This window comes from Daphnia pulex, chromosome 6 (genome assembly GCF_021134715.1).
Source record: "Daphnia pulex isolate KAP4 chromosome 6, ASM2113471v1".
Taxonomy (NCBI): Eukaryota; Metazoa; Arthropoda; class Branchiopoda; order Diplostraca; family Daphniidae; genus Daphnia; species Daphnia pulex.
In genome coordinates, this window is record NC_060022.1 from 2,908,735 (window position 1) to 2,927,262 (window position 18,528).

At 39.1% G+C, this 18,528-nt stretch overlaps 4 protein-coding genes across 4 annotated transcripts; 2 read left to right on the forward strand and 2 right to left on the reverse strand.

The window, feature by feature from the left end:
• Positions 1 to 1,051: 1,051 nt before the first annotated feature.
• On the reverse strand, positions 1,052 to 3,080 carry LOC124196101 (probable very-long-chain enoyl-CoA reductase art-1). Its single transcript, XM_046590913.1, has 7 exons — positions 2,872 to 3,080; positions 2,713 to 2,760; positions 2,463 to 2,633; positions 2,255 to 2,397; positions 1,975 to 2,191; positions 1,712 to 1,904; positions 1,052 to 1,641 (listed from the first exon to the last, which is right to left on the reverse strand). The coding sequence occupies exons 1-7, from the start codon at positions 2,875 to 2,877 to the stop codon at positions 1,514 to 1,516; spliced, it is 906 nt and encodes a 301-aa protein (XP_046446869.1). The 5' UTR covers positions 2,878 to 3,080; the 3' UTR covers positions 1,052 to 1,513.
• A 2,571-nt stretch (positions 3,081 to 5,651) lies between these two features.
• LOC124196097 (compound eye opsin BCRH1-like) lies at positions 5,652 to 7,821 on the forward strand. Its single transcript, XM_046590910.1, has 6 exons — positions 5,652 to 5,973; positions 6,038 to 6,077; positions 6,150 to 6,443; positions 6,526 to 6,665; positions 6,739 to 7,128; positions 7,195 to 7,821. The coding sequence occupies exons 1-6, from the start codon at positions 5,800 to 5,802 to the stop codon at positions 7,294 to 7,296; spliced, it is 1,140 nt and encodes a 379-aa protein (XP_046446866.1). The 5' UTR covers positions 5,652 to 5,799; the 3' UTR covers positions 7,297 to 7,821.
• A 3,898-nt stretch (positions 7,822 to 11,719) lies between these two features.
• On the forward strand, positions 11,720 to 14,001 carry LOC124196096 (compound eye opsin BCRH2-like). The gene is made up of 6 exons (XM_046590909.1): positions 11,720 to 12,084; positions 12,140 to 12,179; positions 12,260 to 12,553; positions 12,641 to 12,780; positions 12,858 to 13,247; positions 13,312 to 14,001. Exons 1-6 carry the CDS (start codon positions 11,917 to 11,919, stop codon positions 13,420 to 13,422), a joined length of 1,143 nt encoding a protein of 380 aa, XP_046446865.1. The 5' UTR covers positions 11,720 to 11,916; the 3' UTR covers positions 13,423 to 14,001.
• A 1,359-nt stretch (positions 14,002 to 15,360) lies between these two features.
• Positions 15,361 to 17,086, reverse strand: LOC124196098 (glucoside xylosyltransferase 2-like). The gene is made up of 5 exons (XM_046590911.1): positions 16,463 to 17,086; positions 16,195 to 16,387; positions 15,921 to 16,119; positions 15,726 to 15,849; positions 15,361 to 15,655 (listed from the first exon to the last, which is right to left on the reverse strand). The coding sequence occupies exons 1-5, from the start codon at positions 16,955 to 16,957 to the stop codon at positions 15,536 to 15,538; spliced, it is 1,131 nt and encodes a 376-aa protein (XP_046446867.1). The 5' UTR covers positions 16,958 to 17,086; the 3' UTR covers positions 15,361 to 15,535.
• Between the last annotated feature and the right edge of the window lie 1,442 nt (positions 17,087 to 18,528).

Consider the following 18,528-nt stretch of genomic DNA (forward strand, 5'->3'; position numbering starts at 1 on the left):
GCTGCCATATTCAATGACTAGAGAGCTGCTCTCCCTTCCATCCTCATTTATACATATCCCATGTAGCGGCGACCGTGTATATCTACTATATATATATTGTATTGTTGTGTGTGTGTGTGTGTATTGTATACCAAATCCAGGCATTCACAGCTGGTATTATCTGACGGAATGCTTTTGTGTGTGTTTCAGCTCTTATTCTTCTATATGTACGATTTTCATTGCTTCTTCTTATTATTATTCTTCCCCCCACTTTTATCCACCCTCTTTCACCCACTACACACATCTGATTAAGAATATATACGCGTGCCAGGATGCAGCGCCTAGCCCTGGCAGAGATAAAAAGGAGAGAAAAAAAAGTTTTCAGGTTTTTTACGACGAGCGTAGGCATATTTTTTTCAAATGGATAGAAAGAGAGATGCCACCACCGCCCAGTTTCTTTGATTTTTTCCTTCCCTGGTAATAACACGATCCCGACGCGCATCCAAAACGGATGGAATAAAAAAAGTGGAAATTCCAAATATCGTTTGCATGTAGCAGCAGCAGCTGCCCCCTTGTGTTTCTTTAAAGAAAAATACTAAATGGTCGAAAAGAAGAAGAAGTTAGTCATTCCATTCATTCAGTGGAATGTTTGAATTCTCAACTGGGAATGGGTCGATTCCTTGCTTCTTCCTTTTTGTTTTGTTTCTTTCATACCAGCATATCTTTCAGCCGGGAAAGAAACAAAACGATACCTCCGCTCCCTCCTGCTGTGTTCGGATCGTCTAGAGAGAAGAGAAGAGAAAAGAAATGAACTCTCTCTCTTATCTTGTTGAGTTGCGTTCGGTTTAGCTAACTCGTGGGGGCCATTGTTCGAGCCGATGATTCGAATTTCTCTTTTGACAAGTTGCTGTCGTTAACAAGTCGCAAGCGTGGTGATGGACAGCAACAGCTTTCGTGTGTCATTCCATTCCTGGGAGATTCGTGACGACGTGTGCGCACGCTCACGAAACATTCACTCAAGTTGAGTCCAAGGTGGCGAAAGGAAGACGGTAAACTAAATAACGGAAAGAGCTACAGAACCAAACAGATGATGGATTCCTACACGTAGACCTTGTTTGAATTACAAATCACCCACTCGGACAACTCACTGACGCACAAGACTGGCCAGAATTTAGAGAGAGAGATACAACGGTCGACTAAAAATGCATCGCTACAAAACCAGCAGACCTCAGAAAATATCGACAAATTAAAAAGAGAGCTTAGATTACTTTATGATTTAAAAAAAAAAAAGGTAACTTGAAATTCAACAACCAAGAAGAAAACTGATGACGGGTGAAGAAAAAAAGAAAGTAACAGGTTTTGGGGGGGGGGGGGAAAGAGGTTTAAACGAGGCTTGTGATTCTTATTGAGCATTAGTGAGAAACCTCGTAGAGTGATGCCAGACCGATTCTAAATGTCAACAATCAATAGACCCACAACAGTACTACACTCTCAACGCTTTCACGACCATCAGACAGTGAAGAAACCTGACGCCTTACAACACAAATGGAATGATGGCTTTGCGGCCGCGGGGGTAGTCTTTAAAGTCTTTCTTGTAGGATCGATGCTTGCCAATAGCCCAAATGACCATTTGGTAGAAGCCAGCAAAGGCGAACAGACCGGCTAAATGAAACCAAATCAGTTATTAGCATTTTTCTATGCATTGCAATTTTGGAAAAAGTGAAATGCTAACCTGGTATGCACTGCGTCATGGCGGTGAAAGCGACCCAGCCACCGACTTCGTAAGTGTAGTTGGGGCACGAGACCAAATTGAACAACAAAGTCAACGGGTCTTTGGTTGGGCGAGGAATACGGCGCTCCTTGGAGCCAGGTGGGCGAAGATTGCGTAGAAGCCAGTGGATGCTAAAGTTACCCAATTCGCATACCTGTCAAGGAATGGAAAAAAAGAGAGTTGATTATTTGTTTTCCTTTTTTAAGGCCTGAGGAAATGCTTACAGTCCAAAATCCAAGAGCGATATAGCTCTGAATTTGGCACGGAGCAGTGTAGAGCGGATGATTGACATGGTAAGCAACGTAGGCAGCAAAGACCCAATAGTAGGCGCAATTGCGAAACAGGTTGCGTACCGGCATGGTAGCATGGGAGAACCGATGAACAAATAGAGTTTCCAAGATGCGTTTGCTGTAGTGAAACACCCAGCAAATGGCTGCAATGCTGTTAACACAAACAACGAATTAGGAAAAGAAGAAAAAATAACAGCAAGTAAATGAAACCTACTAGCTAACTTGACTCATGGGCTGGCTGGCTGCATCCTCCCCATAAAAGAGCCAAGGCCTTGTATAAATCCATGCATAGACAAAGAGAGGGCCAGCATATTCAGTCAAGAAAACTGTCTTCCATGCAATTTGTGGTCCCAAATCCTAAGCGTAAAAAGACAGCAGCCATTAAATGATGTACTATGAATACAGCATAAAAGGTTGAATACTTTAAGATACAACTTGCTCTTGTCTTTCAAACCAAGTGCTGCAACTGTTTTGCTCTCATCCAGTCCCTTGCCACGAGGTTCTTGACGAAATTCTTGCCTGTCAGGGTAGAGATGAGATTTCAAGCGGTGAATTTGGGTCTTCAGCTCCTTTAGTGTTGAATTGGGGTCAACCTAAAAGAAGAAATACATTTAGTCAATGGTCATTCTAGTGGCAGAGTGCCATACTTGTGTGTCAGCTAACTCAACTTACCGTTAGGGTTGCCAGCTGTTTTCCCCCTGAAGTACTTAAAATGCCAATCTAAAAGTGAACCCAAAATGAAATGTTATTAGCAATTTTTCAGATTGATTCAAAATAAAAAGCAGGTATAGGTATTGATAACCAAAATAAAGCGAGTTATTTGATACACACCTCCATTTTGATTTCCTAAGTCAAATATCGTTTCTCGCGATTCAGAACGAAACCGACAGACAATTTATAGCAAGTTCTACAGCTGAAATAAAAGTTGTCAAGCGAGTGAAGCCCGTGGGCAATTTCAGCTGTTAACTCTGTATAAATATGTAATGCCGGAAGAAAAGCTAGAAATTCTAGTCTGTAATAGTCCGCACAATCTTCGTTCACTTGTGACGTTTCCTATTCCGTGTAGTTTTTAACTCGGTTTCAGCAACCGCTTGTGGATTATCAGCTATTTAGATTTCAAACTTTTAGCAGAGAGACAGAGAAAGTGCTTTCAGAGTAATTTTTAGAGAAATTCATTTGGCTTTGTATTTTGTCCATTCCTGTTTTTACATCCATTTTCTTTTAGAAATAGCAATTAATACACAGTTAATAACGGTAATTCGGTTTGTGCTTAATGTTACAAAAAACACGGAAAATCTACTACAAATTCTGATAGCGGCTACTATTATTACGTAATTATCTAAGCAGATGGGATGATACAATAAAACTTAAAGCGCGTTTATTTTAGTCACCCTTCACGAACCTACGATCCAGTAGATCTTGTCGACGGAAGCCAAAGGTCCCACCGTAGGAGACGGTGAAATATTCGCCCATTCTGGTACAAGACACGCTGCGTAATGATAAGTTTCCATTGAAATCCGGAAAAAAAAACGAGGCGGAGCAACAAGAAAGAGGTAAGGAAATACTTGATGTGCCAACCAACCTGCAACATGACTGTTTTATACAAAGGTTTTACCTAGGAAGAATTCGAAAAAACCGGTAAGAACTAGCACATCCGGAAGAGGAATCAACATTTTGTGAATCCTCAAAATTGTAGCTGCAGTATACAATAGGGGCGAGATAACTACATATCTAAGTTATAAAATGTAGACTCAATTAGACTAACACAATCCAGTTCTCTAAATGCACGTTGAAATTTTCCCATGACTTTTTGGTGTTATCGAATCATATCAACAATCAAGATGACAATTACGACATGCATGAATGTACAGTTATTAAGATTATTATCGCCCAAAATATTAATGGGAAAGCATACATTTTATTAACTCGACATCAAAGATAAATTCAAAGAGCGTCATCCTTAATTCCCTGTGCGGATAAATCGCTCTAGAAATCTTAGAAGATTGACAAGGGTGGGATACGTGACAAACGAACGGCTGTATGAAATCCAATAAAATCAAATCATGAAGGCTGTATCCAAGTCATGATCCGTTCCGGTACGTATTATATTTTATATAAGAGTCCTTTAAAGTTGATAATGTAATTCAAGCTCCACGCATCTAAGGCCCTGTGGAAGTGGTACAAGTGAGGCCAAGTGTAGATAAATTTGAATCTTGTTCGCGCTTTACCATCGTAAAAAAAAAAAACACATTTTACGTAACGCTAAATTGGATTCCGCATATCATTTTCCGTCTTCAGGATAATGTTTTCTCCATAACACCCATACAATTTCTCTTTTATCTTAGTACTGAAACATATTGCTATTAAATTATTCCAGTGAAATGTAAAAATACTGTATACCTACTTACGGGAGTAACTTAGGGTTCGTTTTACATGCGCAATTGATCAGTACGTATGAATAGCAAGAAACAAGGAAAAGTGCTTGCGCCAAATCAATCCTTACGATAATTGATCCAATTATGAGGGAACCGTACCCTAATGGTAATCCTTTCTTACAACTCAAATGATGTAGCCTCTCTTTTGTGAATGAGAAATCCCAGATAAACAAAGCAATAATTGATTGGAATTATTTAATCAGAACGGCAAATCTTTTTAGCACCTCGCGCTATATTGCGGCCCGCTTCAGTTCAAAAGTTGCGATTGCGCAGTTTGGATTGCTCTTACCGCATTAGACATAGAAACGTACATTTTTTTTTACAATTTGATTATTCATTGAACTGAATAACGGACCCTTTAGGTTATATAGGTCACCAAGCAGACAAAATTTACATAAATATTACACCTTACCAACAGCCTGACCAAACCCACTGGTAATAATGACTGCTACATAGCTAGCTTCTGTTGTGTATATTCGTTTGTTAAACAATTAATATCCTTGTACAGGCTTCTCCGCCTTCTCATCTAAACATTAAGTTCTCACAATACGGAATCAAATCCAATTACGCCCCTTTCAAAGCGCAAGTGAGCGGTGGGATGTGCTAGGGCAATATATTATTAGTATGAGTATGCGCACCGTTTTTGTATAATCTTTTTAAGCTTCTGGACAGACATACTTTGTCCCAATGGAATCTAAAAATGAAGTTAGAAAATTCATTCTTTGATTAGTAGTCTCGTTATGAAATTGGGCAGATCCGTGTTGAGTCCTAAATGGAATCATTCATCAATCGCACCATTTAATTGCGTCCTTCTGACGTCTAGAAGTCATGGATCTGCAAAATTGACTCGAGTTATGTAAGCTAAATTTTACAAGATTATCTCTGTGAATGCACGGACGAAAAAAAATTAAGTAGTGGAAGCGTGTCCCGAGGATTGGAAAACACCCGTGCAACTCTTTCCAAAACAACAGCCGCCTTCCTCAGATATCGAGCACTTACCACTAAGATAACTCAATTAAAGCTATGTAGAGTATCGTGAAAACATATCAGCTTTTTTTTGTCCGTGTGACGCGCTAAGAGGAGACCATTCAAATGTTCCTCGAGCTGCACACATTTGATGGTAGGCCAAGTGCTTCCCGCTGTGCAAAGTATTTAAAGCGAACAACACCCATAGAATTCTCAGCAGCAAGCTCATTCTTGAAACAGATCGGGAGCAGAGTTGGCCTTTTCCTTCGACTCAGCAGGAAGCTACCCAGTCCTCCAACAACCGAAACTACAACAACTGAAAATCAACAACAAAAAATTCATTTCTAAAAAAAAAAAAATGATTTCAGTCAATTTGACAAATGCAACTTTTGCTTACCGCAAGACCCAGGCCGTCTGGGGCTTTCCGGAAGGAGCATCAATCATTGACACAGTTTCGGAGGACATGTTGGAAATGATCCATCCTCACTGGAAGAAATTCCCTCCAGTCAATCCAATGTGGCACTATCTGCTGGTAAGTAGTAGTCTGTCTCCTTTAAGTATTGAAACGAGTCCATTAATGGTTTAATTTCAAACAGGGATGCGTTTACTTCTTTTTGGGAATCACCTCCATCACAGGTAACTTGTTCTGCCGTTTCCTTCATTTGTAACTAACTGTGCATGTGTTTAAACCACTTCCATCCATTTCAGGCAACTCTCTGGTCCTTCATCTTTTCTCGAAAACGAAAGATCTGAAATCACCAGCCAACTTGCTTGTCGTCAACTTGGCCGTCTCCGATCTGGGCATGATGATCACACAGTTCCCCATGTTCTTCTTCAACTGCTTTAGCGGAGGTGTCTGGATCTTTGGCCCTTTCATGTGTGAACTCTACGCCTGCACCGGGTCCATCTTCGGTCTCTGCAGCATCTGCACCATGGCCGTCGTTAGCTACGATCGCTACAACGTAATCGTCAATGGGATGAATGGAACACCTATGTCATATGGTGCGATCAATTTCTGTTATTACAATTATAATTTAGTCCGAATAATGATAATTTTGCCGTATCTGTTTGTTGCCGTCAACAGGAAGAGCCACTTCCCTAATTATGTTTTGCTGGGTCTACGCAATTGGCTGGAGCCTTACTCCCTTCTTTGGCTGGGGCAAATATATTCCGGAAGGCATTTTGGATTCATGCTCCTTTGATTACCTCACCCGTGATACCACGGTTTGTCATACATTCTTTTTACCTAAATTGATAACAAACAAACGAATAATAATTTACAAAAAAATGATCTTAGACTATTTCCTATACCTGCTGCTTGTTTGTCTTCGACTACTGCGTCCCACTCATGGTCATCATCTTCTGTTATTACCACATTGTGGGCGCAATCTATAAACACGAGGAGGCTTTGCGTGAGCAGGCTAAGAAGATGAACGTCACTTCTCTTCGTTCGAATTCCGACCAGAATGCCCAGAGTGCCGAGATCCGTGTCGCCAAAATCGCCATGATGAACATCACTTTGTGGGTAGCTGCTTGGACACCTTATGCTGCGATCTGTTTGCAAGGAGCGGTCGGAAATCAGGATAAGATCACGCCTTTGGTTACCATTTTGCCAGCTCTGATTGCCAAAAGCGCTTCGATCTTCAATCCTATTGTTTACGCCATTTCGCATCCGAAATATCGTCTGGTAAACTCAGTTAATTGCTGGTGATAAAGCGGACTGCAAATTTAAAATCTTTTCTTTTTTTTAAAGGCTTTGCAAAAAGAGATGCCGTGGTTCTGCATAAACGAAAAAGCTCCATCTGGAGGAGACAATCAATCCAATTCCTCTGTTGTCACTTCAACAACTCAGTAGTAGCAGTATTAGTAAAGGATTCGATCTGATACATTCCGATACATTCTGACCCATTCTGACGGACTGACACTCAATAAGCACCATGAAACGAATATCTGATTCAAGTATAAATACTTTTCGTACCCAGCAGTAATAGGAGTAAGAGTTATATAGTTTGTTGGACAAATTTCCGAAATTTCTTTTTTCAATTGACCAACACTATGGTAAAAGTTACTATACCTCAAAGCATTTTACATTTCCTAATTAACAGTTTAATCAGAAACTACCGGACGGTACTTCACTCAGCAGTAATCAAAAGGGCTTAAGAGATTGCCTAAATATGCTTTATTTCCGGATTCCCTCATGCGAACTTGTTCTCTATAATGTGCATTGATGTCTTATATTAGAAAAGAATCCATCTCTCCTTTACCGTGCGTCTGGTTAAATAGTGATTGGTCCATGTCACGAATTTATATACTCATTAATTATCCTGTTACTATTGTACGTTATATATTATGGTCATATAATACACTACCCAAGCATCTATTTTTCACTGTTTTCAATTTGACGCTATAGCGTTTCAGAGCTCAAACATGTCTAATAATTAGAAAAGAGTTAAATGACTCTTTGGGGAGAAAAAAAAAGAAACTCAACGCAAATTTTAAGTGAGAATGTTGCGATATTTGTTTGCAGCGTTATTATACCTTTTATAATAATGAGAAAAGATTTTAATGACATTTTGGGGAGAAAAAGAAATAACGTAAATTTGAGTAGGAAAGTTGCGGTATTTGTTTGCAGAGTTATTCTTTATCAGGCAAAAATATTTTGACAATAATTAGTCATGAGAATGCAGGTGTTACCGGATATAGATTTGACGTAAGTAATTTCACATGACTGGTCGCGCTCGGAAAAAAAAAAATACGCTGAAGAAAAAGAAATGAAATACGGCAAACAATCAATAAATCGCGCTACAAAAACTCGTTCGGGAATTCTTAAATTATTGCGCTCGGAACCGATTAGAAGGGTTTTTAACGAGGACTATTTAAAGACGAATCTTAACATTTATAACTTTTCTTTAAATTTGTTTAGCCTAAATTTTCTATTTCCGTCTCAAAATTAACCATTCGGGTAGACAAATAAAAATTAAGTGAAAGAGTGACTCACATTTTTTTTAGCAGTGCGACGATATTATTCGATTTGACAGGCAGGTACGGTGTTCGTGACATCCCTCAGCCGCTATTGTAGAGGTGCTAGAAAAAAATTGAAAAAAAAATTAGCCACTTAAACTGGATCAATATCGTAAACGTAATTTGAACCCCTGCGTTAGGCCTATGGACAGCGTGAAGCTCAAATCCAAAGTCGAAAAAACAACAAGCAAAAAACGTGATACACTGATACAGGGCTTAGTTTTCAATGGGGTACTTTTCTCTGCTGACAGCTTGACCAAGCCTGCTAAGGTTTCACTGTTTTATTCTGTTTGCAAAGATTTTGAAAGCCAAAGTTGCTCTGGGGCTTCTCAGTTCAACTGGTTCAACTAACATCAACTCTCAGCCTAATGATCTATAAACTCTCAGCCTGAACCTATCCAAGCCACGACTGTGTTAGCTATGTAAAACAAATATACACTAATTTCGCTGTTGGTCACCAAATACCAGATGACCCTTCGCCTGTCTTCTCTTCTCTATTTTTCCATTCTAATATAGGCTTAATTTATAGGAGGAATGCTACGTTAGATAAGTTAGCTAATGGAAGTCCCCCCAACAGAGCTTTTTGCAAGGGGTCCGCAACTCAAATTTGCTTTAAAATAAAAGGGAAAAAAGATTCAATACAAGCTAAAAGACTATACAAGAATATACATACAAGAATATACTATCTAAGAAGTAAAAAAAGAAAATTGACACAATCAAAAAGTAAACAACAAAAATAATAATGATAATAATAATAAATGGCAAATTTGAGTTGCGGACCCCTTGGTTTTTTATCAGCGAATTAGACCCCTTTAAAGACGTGGTGGTAAGATGAATGCACTTACCGCTAGTCAGCAGTCCGCTGGCGAATGCACTCATTTATAATGATACTAAGTTTCATCTTTTAAACGGATTGAGCAAGGGCGCAAGATCAGCATCGGATACCAGGACTAGCAAAAATGCACTTAACGATTGCATTCACTAATGTTCCCATAGTTGGGACCCGACTAGAAATACAAATTTGCTGGCGAGTGCGCTTTCCAACCACCAACCGTTTGTTTTAAAGGGGGTTTCAGTTCGCTAGCCAAAAAACCCCATTGAGGAATCGTTGTTAATCAAAGAGATGGCTCATTTTAAAGGTGTAAGCATGTAGCGCGTAAAAGCTCTGGTAAATTTTGTTCGCTCCCAAAATAACATATAACTACTATTTACCTGAAACAATTTCTTATCAATTTAAAATTAGTGTATAATGGATAAATTTTCTAAGGTGCTTAGAAAATTTTCAAGATTCAAGGAAAGGGTCTAATAAAAGTATTCAATGGGTTGGCAACTACATTTTCCTGTTTTCCTCAATTTCCCAAATTTGCTCCGTTTTTGTTTAGTTTTTCTCTCTTATACCCTTTCCTCTGAGAATAGCAGAATTAGGTAATCCCATCCCTTGATGAAGTAAAAAGGAAAAGGCGCCAAACAAAAATTGACAATACCCGAATTTTTAGTTGCCAACCCCCTTAGGAATTATTAAAGGAGCGAGACAAAGTAGTTCATTAAAGTTAATCTAACTCTAACTCTAATGTTTCAACTTTAAATGCGATGAAAAGATAATCGTTGTTCAGAACGAACCTGTACGTGATGAGCTCCGGAAGCAGATTGATACCTTTTCTCAAGAATGCCTCCGATCGTACCTTACCCATCCCTTCCCCCATCCCCTTTGGAAGGATACTTACCATACCAAACCTTCTACTACAACGATATCCTTCGGGGAACACCCCAATCGGCCATGCCCCCACCCAGGAGTTTCCTATAGAGAAATTGTATAACCCCTAATTCTCTAGAAGATAGGGAAGTACGTCACTCCCAAAATGTAAGGCACAAACGTTAATCGAATCAAAGGGTATATAGGCTTTCATATCCACCTAGCTAACTATAGATGCGCTGTATTAAATTTGGGAGCAGTGGATCAAACCGAGCGCGGTGCATTTTGAAGACGTCCGCACGTTTCGTTATCTCAATGCGTGCGTGCGTATCAAATTTTTCGGAAGTGATACAAGTGCAATACAAATCATTTTGAATTTGGCTCATCTTACCGTTACAGAAAAACGTTTACGTAAATGCCAAATTGGATTCAGAATTCCTGATAAAAATGTAACTGATGTATCAAATTCATATTCCACGTGAATCCTTTCCCTCGTCTGGAAAGGTAATCCTCTTTTAATAAATGATTGGTCGTGATATGTTTTCTGCTTCAATACATATAGTATACCATCTGAAGCTAATTTAATAAACTATTGTTAAGGAAGGAGTTGAAATAAATAAGAAGAAATATGGCTTAAAATTTGAAACCATTTAAATTTTCTGCATTGCCCCGGCAAACACCAGAAATGATTTCCTATGATACATATCACTGGCCCAATAGTTTATGTAAGGTGATCCAATTATAAGAACATCGTTCCGTAGAAGTACCCGCTGTGTACACCAGCGAGACGCAAATTGTTTTGTGAATGGAATTTCAATGGCGCGGGATTAAAATTGTCCAAAACTCTTAATAACTGGAATAGTGACGATGGTGCCAATAAAATGGGTGATGGCGGAACACGTTTGCTAATCATTATAGCTGATTAGCTATAGTTAATCATGTGGGTGTTACCTGGTTAAACTGCAGGCTAGGCTCTAACGAATATAAATCCTATGCATCATAATCTTGGGCGTACGGACGCACTTGCAAGAAATCCAATTATACCACTCGGAGCGCGAACTGGAACACTGAGAAAAAGATGAAGGGTGATATGACGATGGACTTGGCTCTACGTTACGTAATCACTGTAAGCCATATTGTGTATGAGGAAGTATGTCGCTCTTCTCTCTGTCGTTCTTCATGGAAATGAATTCCAGAAACAATTTAGCTTGAAAAAAAAAGTGATTGGCTCTTCTCATTGTATAAATGCTGACATTTTACTCCTTTCAAATTACGTAGGCATCACTGAATTTAATCTGTGCAGTTAGAAGTGATATTAGACATTATCAATAAAACGGTTTCTCTTATGTAAGATGAAATTTTACAAGATTATCTTCGTCAAAAACAGGGATGAAAAATGTTTACGCCTTCAAGCATGACGAATCATTTCTTAAAAAGAAGTGTAGATGCAACCCTTCAGGGAATCTTTTCCTCGGCTATCCGACACTTACCGCATGCTAACTGCATTAGAAATATAACATCGGAAACAACTTTAATGTGATGGCACGTACGCAAGCGGCGAGGTGCCATTCAAAGGTTTCCCCGATAAAAGTTAAGGCGGCAAAATGCACCTCGCAGGGACCAGTATTTAAGGATGCAATATCCAGGGAGAACGAAGAGCGAGCTCATTCACTGAGTAGATCCAGAGTAGAGGTGACCTTTACTTTTGACTCCTCATTTTGAATTTACTCCTCTGATATTCGATCAATAAAAACAACCAAGATGGAAATTCTGTCGAACGCTACTTTTGCTCACCGTAAGACGGAACTTGTCTGGGGCTTTCCTGCCGGCGCATCACTTATGGACACGGTTCCAGAAGACATGCTGGAAATGATTCACCCTCACTGGAAAAAGTTCCCTCCAGTGAACCCAATGTGGCACTACATATTGGTAAGTTCTATTCTTAATTATTAGTTTGTCCAATTCACATTTGATTTTGAAATAGGGAATTGCGTACTTCTTCTTGGGTATTACCTCCATCACAGGTATAAACTACACATTTCTCGATATTTCCTTTTTTAAAATAGAGTCAACTTCATGTCCGCTTTGCTCCTCAATGTTATAGGGAACTCCTTGGTTCTCCATCTGTTTTTGAAAACCAAGGAGTTGAAAACTCCTGCCAACATGTTCGTCGTCAACTTGGCCGTCTCCGATCTGGGCATGATGATCTCGCAATTCCCCATGTTTTTCTTCAACTGCTTCAGCGGAGGTGTCTGGATCTTTGGCCCTTTCATGTGTGAACTCTACGCCTGCACCGGGTCCATCTTCGGTCTTGGCAGCATCTGCACCATGGCCGCCATCAGCTACGATCGTTACAACGTTATCGTCCATGGCATGAAAGGGACCCCTATGACTTACGGTAAGCTGTTTTTCCGTTTCTTTTATGCCTATAACTAAAATAAAAAAGGTTTAAACTAAATTAGAAAACTAAAATTTACAAATGCAGGCAGAGCTGCTGCATTGCTGCTCTTTTGCTGGACTTACGCAATCGGCTGGAGCATTCTTCCCTTCCTCGGTTGGGGAAGATTCATTCCGGAAGGAATTCTAGATTCGTGCTCTTTTGATTACCTGACTCGCGATTCTTCGGTACTATAAGATGAATGAAGCAGCAAACTTTTGATTTTAAATCTTCAAATACCTATACATTATTCATTCCAAAACAGACTGTATCGTACACTTGCTGCCTGTTCGTCTCCAACTATTGCACGCCCCTTCTCATCATCACTTTCTGCTACTATCACATCGTCAAGGCCATTATGCATCACGAAGAAGCGCTGCGTGAGCAGGCCAAGAAGATGAACGTCACTTCTCTTCGTTCCAATGTCGACCAGAACGCCCAGAGTGCCGAGATCCGTGTCGCCAAAGTCGCCATGATGAACATCACTCTGTGGATTGGCATGTGGACACCTTATGCGGCCATCGTTTTGCGAGGAGCTTTCGGCGACCAGGATAAAATCACGCCTTTGGTCACCATCTTGCCAGCTCTGATTTGCAAGTGTGCTTCGATCGCCAACCCAATCATCTACGCCATTTCACATCCCAAATATCGTGTGGTAAGATCGCACACTATAAATAGTTTGGCGGATAAAGTCTTTCATTCAAATCAATTTCTTGCAGGCTCTGCAAAAGGAGATTCCCTGGTTCTGCATCAACGAGCAACCTTCGAATACTAAAGGAGACACACAGTCGCAAGGATCCGCTTGTACAACTTCAACTGACCAGGCCTAAAAACGATAAGCAATATCGAGAATTATTAGTTCGGATACTTAATTATATTCGCGCTCCATCACTCTTCTTCACGGTTTGACACTATGCAAGAAAACTCATTAAAAGGAAATCGGATTCAAGGCAATAATAATAATATATATTTTTTTTAATCCAGAAGTAGAATGAATTGTTTGTTATTTAAACGGAAATATTAATGAATTTGTTAGAGTTGGATCAGTGCTCTACTATGCAAAAAGTTTGATTGTCTGTACCTATTATATTGTATACCTCATGGCATTGTTCATTGATGTTCTTATTTAATAAGATCATTTTCTAGCTTTTCCTTCACAGCGTATTCGAAGAATGAAGACTCCATCGAGCCATCGATTACGTCTCTTTCTCAGAAATATGTTAATTTCAACCATATTTTTTTGTATGATATTCGACAGCTAAAGTTAATTGTCAAGTTAGTCATCGTCTTATCGTCATCACGAAAAATCGATCAACATGCCATACATTTACATACTCATCGTATTATAACAACCCCGTACGTTAGACTTTATTGAAAATCGTTAATACACTACCCAAGCATGAACAATATCGATTGCCTTTTATTCTGTCTCATTTTTTCCAAGCGCTTGAACAGTAGCATTAAGCCTTCGTATTTTCCTTTCTATCTATTTTAATTACAACTTAACATGCCACCAAGTTATTATCAAAGTTGCTGCAACACTAGGCAGCATTCTTTGCGTGTTCGTTATTTGTTTAGAAATGGTAAATCAAACTCTACTTAGTATAATTGGCTTCATCGTGCAATGCTTCAAGTAGGTATAGATACAAGGGACAAACGGGACATCGCGCACGGTAGGATTATGACACTTGTAGAGCGTGTAGCTTGAGTGAGCTTACAATGGTTTCTCCATTTTGCCAATTCAGAGCACTGGTTACTTTTCAAAATAGCATCAACCCAAAATGCGATGTTTGTATAGAACTAGGTGTGACTTTCGAGACCCTACAAGTTTTGACGAATAAAATGATCCGTGTGTTTGGGATATAAAATTCAACCCACAGGTTAGAATGGAATTGAAACATACTGTACATATTTCTAAAACCTTTGTCATGTGAAAACGACCTCTCAACCTTTCATTTCAGCCTTTAAGTAACAGGATTACAAGCATTTCCTAAAACACTTGAGTAGTACTTCCATTCAAAAGGTTTTCAGACTTACAGACAGCCAGTGGGCAAATACTTGCGAATTTTTAGATGATACACGGACAAACAGCAAAAGCCATAGTAATGCCAACAAGAACAACAAGTCATTGATGGATAGAACATAGAAGCAAAGTGGTGATAAAGCTGTCGCAGAGGCCAACTCTTAAACTATTGCAAAGGAAGCATAAGCGTGGAATAACATTTAACGTGAAAAGCTCCTTAGATGCCCTGCTAAAACTATGTCGGTAGGCTAACGATAAAAAAAATTTCCGAAGCCGTTTGGGCCTGACAGGCCTGGCAGAATTAAAAAATGCGGCGCAATACAACTACGCATCGAAAAACAAATGGCTTCTGTGAATTGCAAGAACTCAAGAAGTGCTTAGGGCGTTTGAAGTTAAATTGTTCGGTTAAACCTCAAAAAAGCATATTAGTCTCCGTCTCAAGTTTTGGTAGGCTTACTTTTACATATTTATATTTTACCTTCTCTAGTTTTAAACTTTTTTATAATGTGTTCGCATTCTTATTTTTCACTCGACTGCGTTTAAGTTAGAAGCCTTTCTTCTATTTAATCTCTCTGTGAGGAAGGAGATGGGTTATTAAAGAAAATAAGGGGGTCGCAAAAATTTGATCTCCTATACGTATTACGCTCAGGTACGTGCAACACAATAAATCTAAGACGAATATTTTTTTAAATTCCAATAGATTTTTGCTTCCATGTCACTGTAATATGTAACACCAACTCCAATATTCAATAAAGCTTGGATTTGATTGGACTAGCAAAGTGATAAAATGGCATGAATCTAACACATGCTACAATAATAAGGTATTTAAAAAATTATTAAGTATACGTGCGACTTTATCCGTCTACTATTACGCTGAGACTCTTTCAGGAACAATCCTCTCCTCCATCCGGGATTGTCAATTAAATCTTCAGGAGTTTTGGCAAAGAAGTCATTAATTTTCCGCAATTGGTATCCACAGTTTCTGTAAGGCTCTTTTTCATATTGGTCAACAATGTTTGCAAATCTTCACCGAACGAATACTATAATAAAGTTAAAAATGTTAAGGGGGAAATAAGAATTTTTTTATTGCGATTGGTTTAACTCTTATACCTGTTCAATAGAAGCATACACAGCCTTGAACGCCGGCTGTTTCTTGTTATGGAAGCTACCTCTGTTTCCGTGGAGAACATGTATACCTTGTTCTTCAGCTGTCTTACAAACGCTCATGTACATACTAGAAAGGAGATGATACAAACTCGTATTCCGTGAATGAAAAAACAAACATTCAAATACGGTATATCTCACCAATGGTCTGGACGGTAGTTGTAGTGGCAAGGATAAACGTAAAGCTTTTCGGGGTGAAAATGGAAGACAATATTAATGATGTCTTGGTCTCCCCATACTATTTTGCTTTTATACTCATGATATATGGGAACGACATATTTTTCCCAACCAAAGTGCCGCATTCTTGTCAAATTCATCAACATCACTCCAGAATTTACACCTAATAAAATTCAAAATGAATATACTTGAAAATCAGTAAAATTTCAAGCTGAAACTTTCAATAATAACACACTACCCAAATTTCCATAGTAAGGATGTCTTGCAAATCTGTTATACCACCCAGTCGAGAAATCTTCATGCTCAGGGGCAACAGCAGCCATCTGCATTTCATCCATTTTATTAAAATGTTCCCACACATTCAATGGGGAAGTGAGGAAAATTGTGTCAGTATCCATGTATAATACAGAATCCACATCTTGCAGCAAACTCTAAAAGGAAAAGATGAGAAAAATATCAAAATTTAATACTGATGCAATGTACACAAAACGTTATCATAAACTCACCGGAAGGAAAAGTCTTTGAGAGGCACACGGTTTGAATAGTTTCTTCCATTCTTCAGCCTTGTCAGCAGGAAAAGTTATGGGGCGGAGATCAAGAGACATACGGTTTAAAACTTTGTCAGGCCAGAGTTTGACTGTTCCATTTAAGGAGGAAGTTGCAGCATCATCGGCAAATAGTATAAATTTGATGAAGATACTACTCCTAATCAAGGCAGATTTGATCATAACTATTGTTTCATTTGTTCGATTCCCACAGACAACTGCAGCTATGTGAATTTCTTGGGGCTTTTCAATTTTTACATTTCCATGGGGATGTTGCTTGGGTGTATCAAACCCTACATCCCTCATGGATTGAGGCACAGAGGAAAGAGTAGAATCTATTTTAGTAGGGATTTGTTGGGGTTGCTGCAGTCTGAAAACCCAGAAAAAATTCCACAGGACTAGTATCAGAGAGATGAATATTACAGCACGTATAAAAAACATAGTTTTTCTCGCCATTTGGAAAGCCTTGTTGGTGGAGTTACATTATCAATAGAGCAAGAAGAATCCATGTAATGGAAACTGTTCAACACTTTTATTCAGTTGTTGTTTTTGTAATTCTATCCAAAGTTTTCGAAACGCATCATAACTTGGGCGTCCCTAAACTGCGAAAGCGAAACGCGAAACGCGAAACGCCTAAAATGCGGAAAAGCTGTGCGAAACGGACCAAAATTTTGGGACCGTTTCGCGGGACCAAATGCCGGAGGGCATACTAAAGAGCGAAACATCTTGCGAAACAAAAAGTTTTCCTTTTCTCCACAGAGGTCCAAATTGACGGAGATTGCCGCCATTTTTCATTGTCTCCCGCTATGATGAGGCATTAAAGGAGGAAGGGGGGCAATCAAATTCGATTTCTTCGCCACTACCCCTGTTTGTTTTAATGCGCATTTTACGATTATTAAACTAATGAAAGACATAGAGCAGCACGTTATGGTGATATTTTTAAATAATAAAATATTAGGTAATGGCCCAGGGATTATACATTACATTAAATAATTTAAATCAACCAGTAGGTACGTGCACAAAGAAATAATCGGTCATAACAGTATGAGTGCCTTATATCAAGCTAAAAATCAAAGCTACCATGTTCCAAATCAAGCTAAAATTTAATCAGCTAAAACTTTCCTTAAAATTAAGAATGATAATCTGATTGATATTTGATACTGATACATGGGAACGAGAAGTTCCATTAATTTTTTTATACCAATCTTCTAATTAAAAACACCTATTGCATATTGCATTCAAGGTATTCCGTATTCATGGTCAACACACAAATAGACTAGCCATAAGGTGCGCGAAACTCGAAGTCTCGAAAATTTGAAACTCTTAACAATTTGTTTGTTGACGGCATCCATTGTCGTCTGCTACCAAGACGTTTACACTGCGACGTTTCGCAAACACCGATTTCGCAGTTTAGTACGGACCCAAAGACTAAAATGCGAAACAGGGTCCCAACTTTTGGGTCCGTTTCGCACAGCTGTTTCGCATTTTAGGCGTTTCGCGTTTCGCGTTTCGCTTTCGCAGTTTAGGGACGCCCTCATAACTTCGTCAATTTTTTCTCGGAACGTCAGAGAACAAGCCACACGTCAGTTGCCACCAAGTGGGATTTTTGGGAACTTAAATTCAAATTTTGAATGGCAGCAAAAGCGGGAATTTGGAATGTGGATAAGTGCGAGGAAACACAGCAACCACGTTGGTGCGATCGTCAATCGAGTCTCGGCCAAGGTCTCGGCAATGCTAAGGTTTCAATTAATTTAATTCGTGCTAATATGCAAGTGTGGGTTATGTAAGGAGAATGTCTTGAAATCGATAAAATCCTATTAGAACTGTTTCTCAGCTGTTCTCTGGGTATCTTGCTGGGTAACCTTACAGAAGTGGTATAAATGTGCATAATTTTGCATTTCTTTTACTTTATAGTCAATGTAAAAAAAGGCATTTGCGTCATATAAAATTGGATTGATCCATTATGCGTTTCTATAGTCATGAAAGAAAATAATAAATCACGAATTCACGCATCGCGCTACGTGACA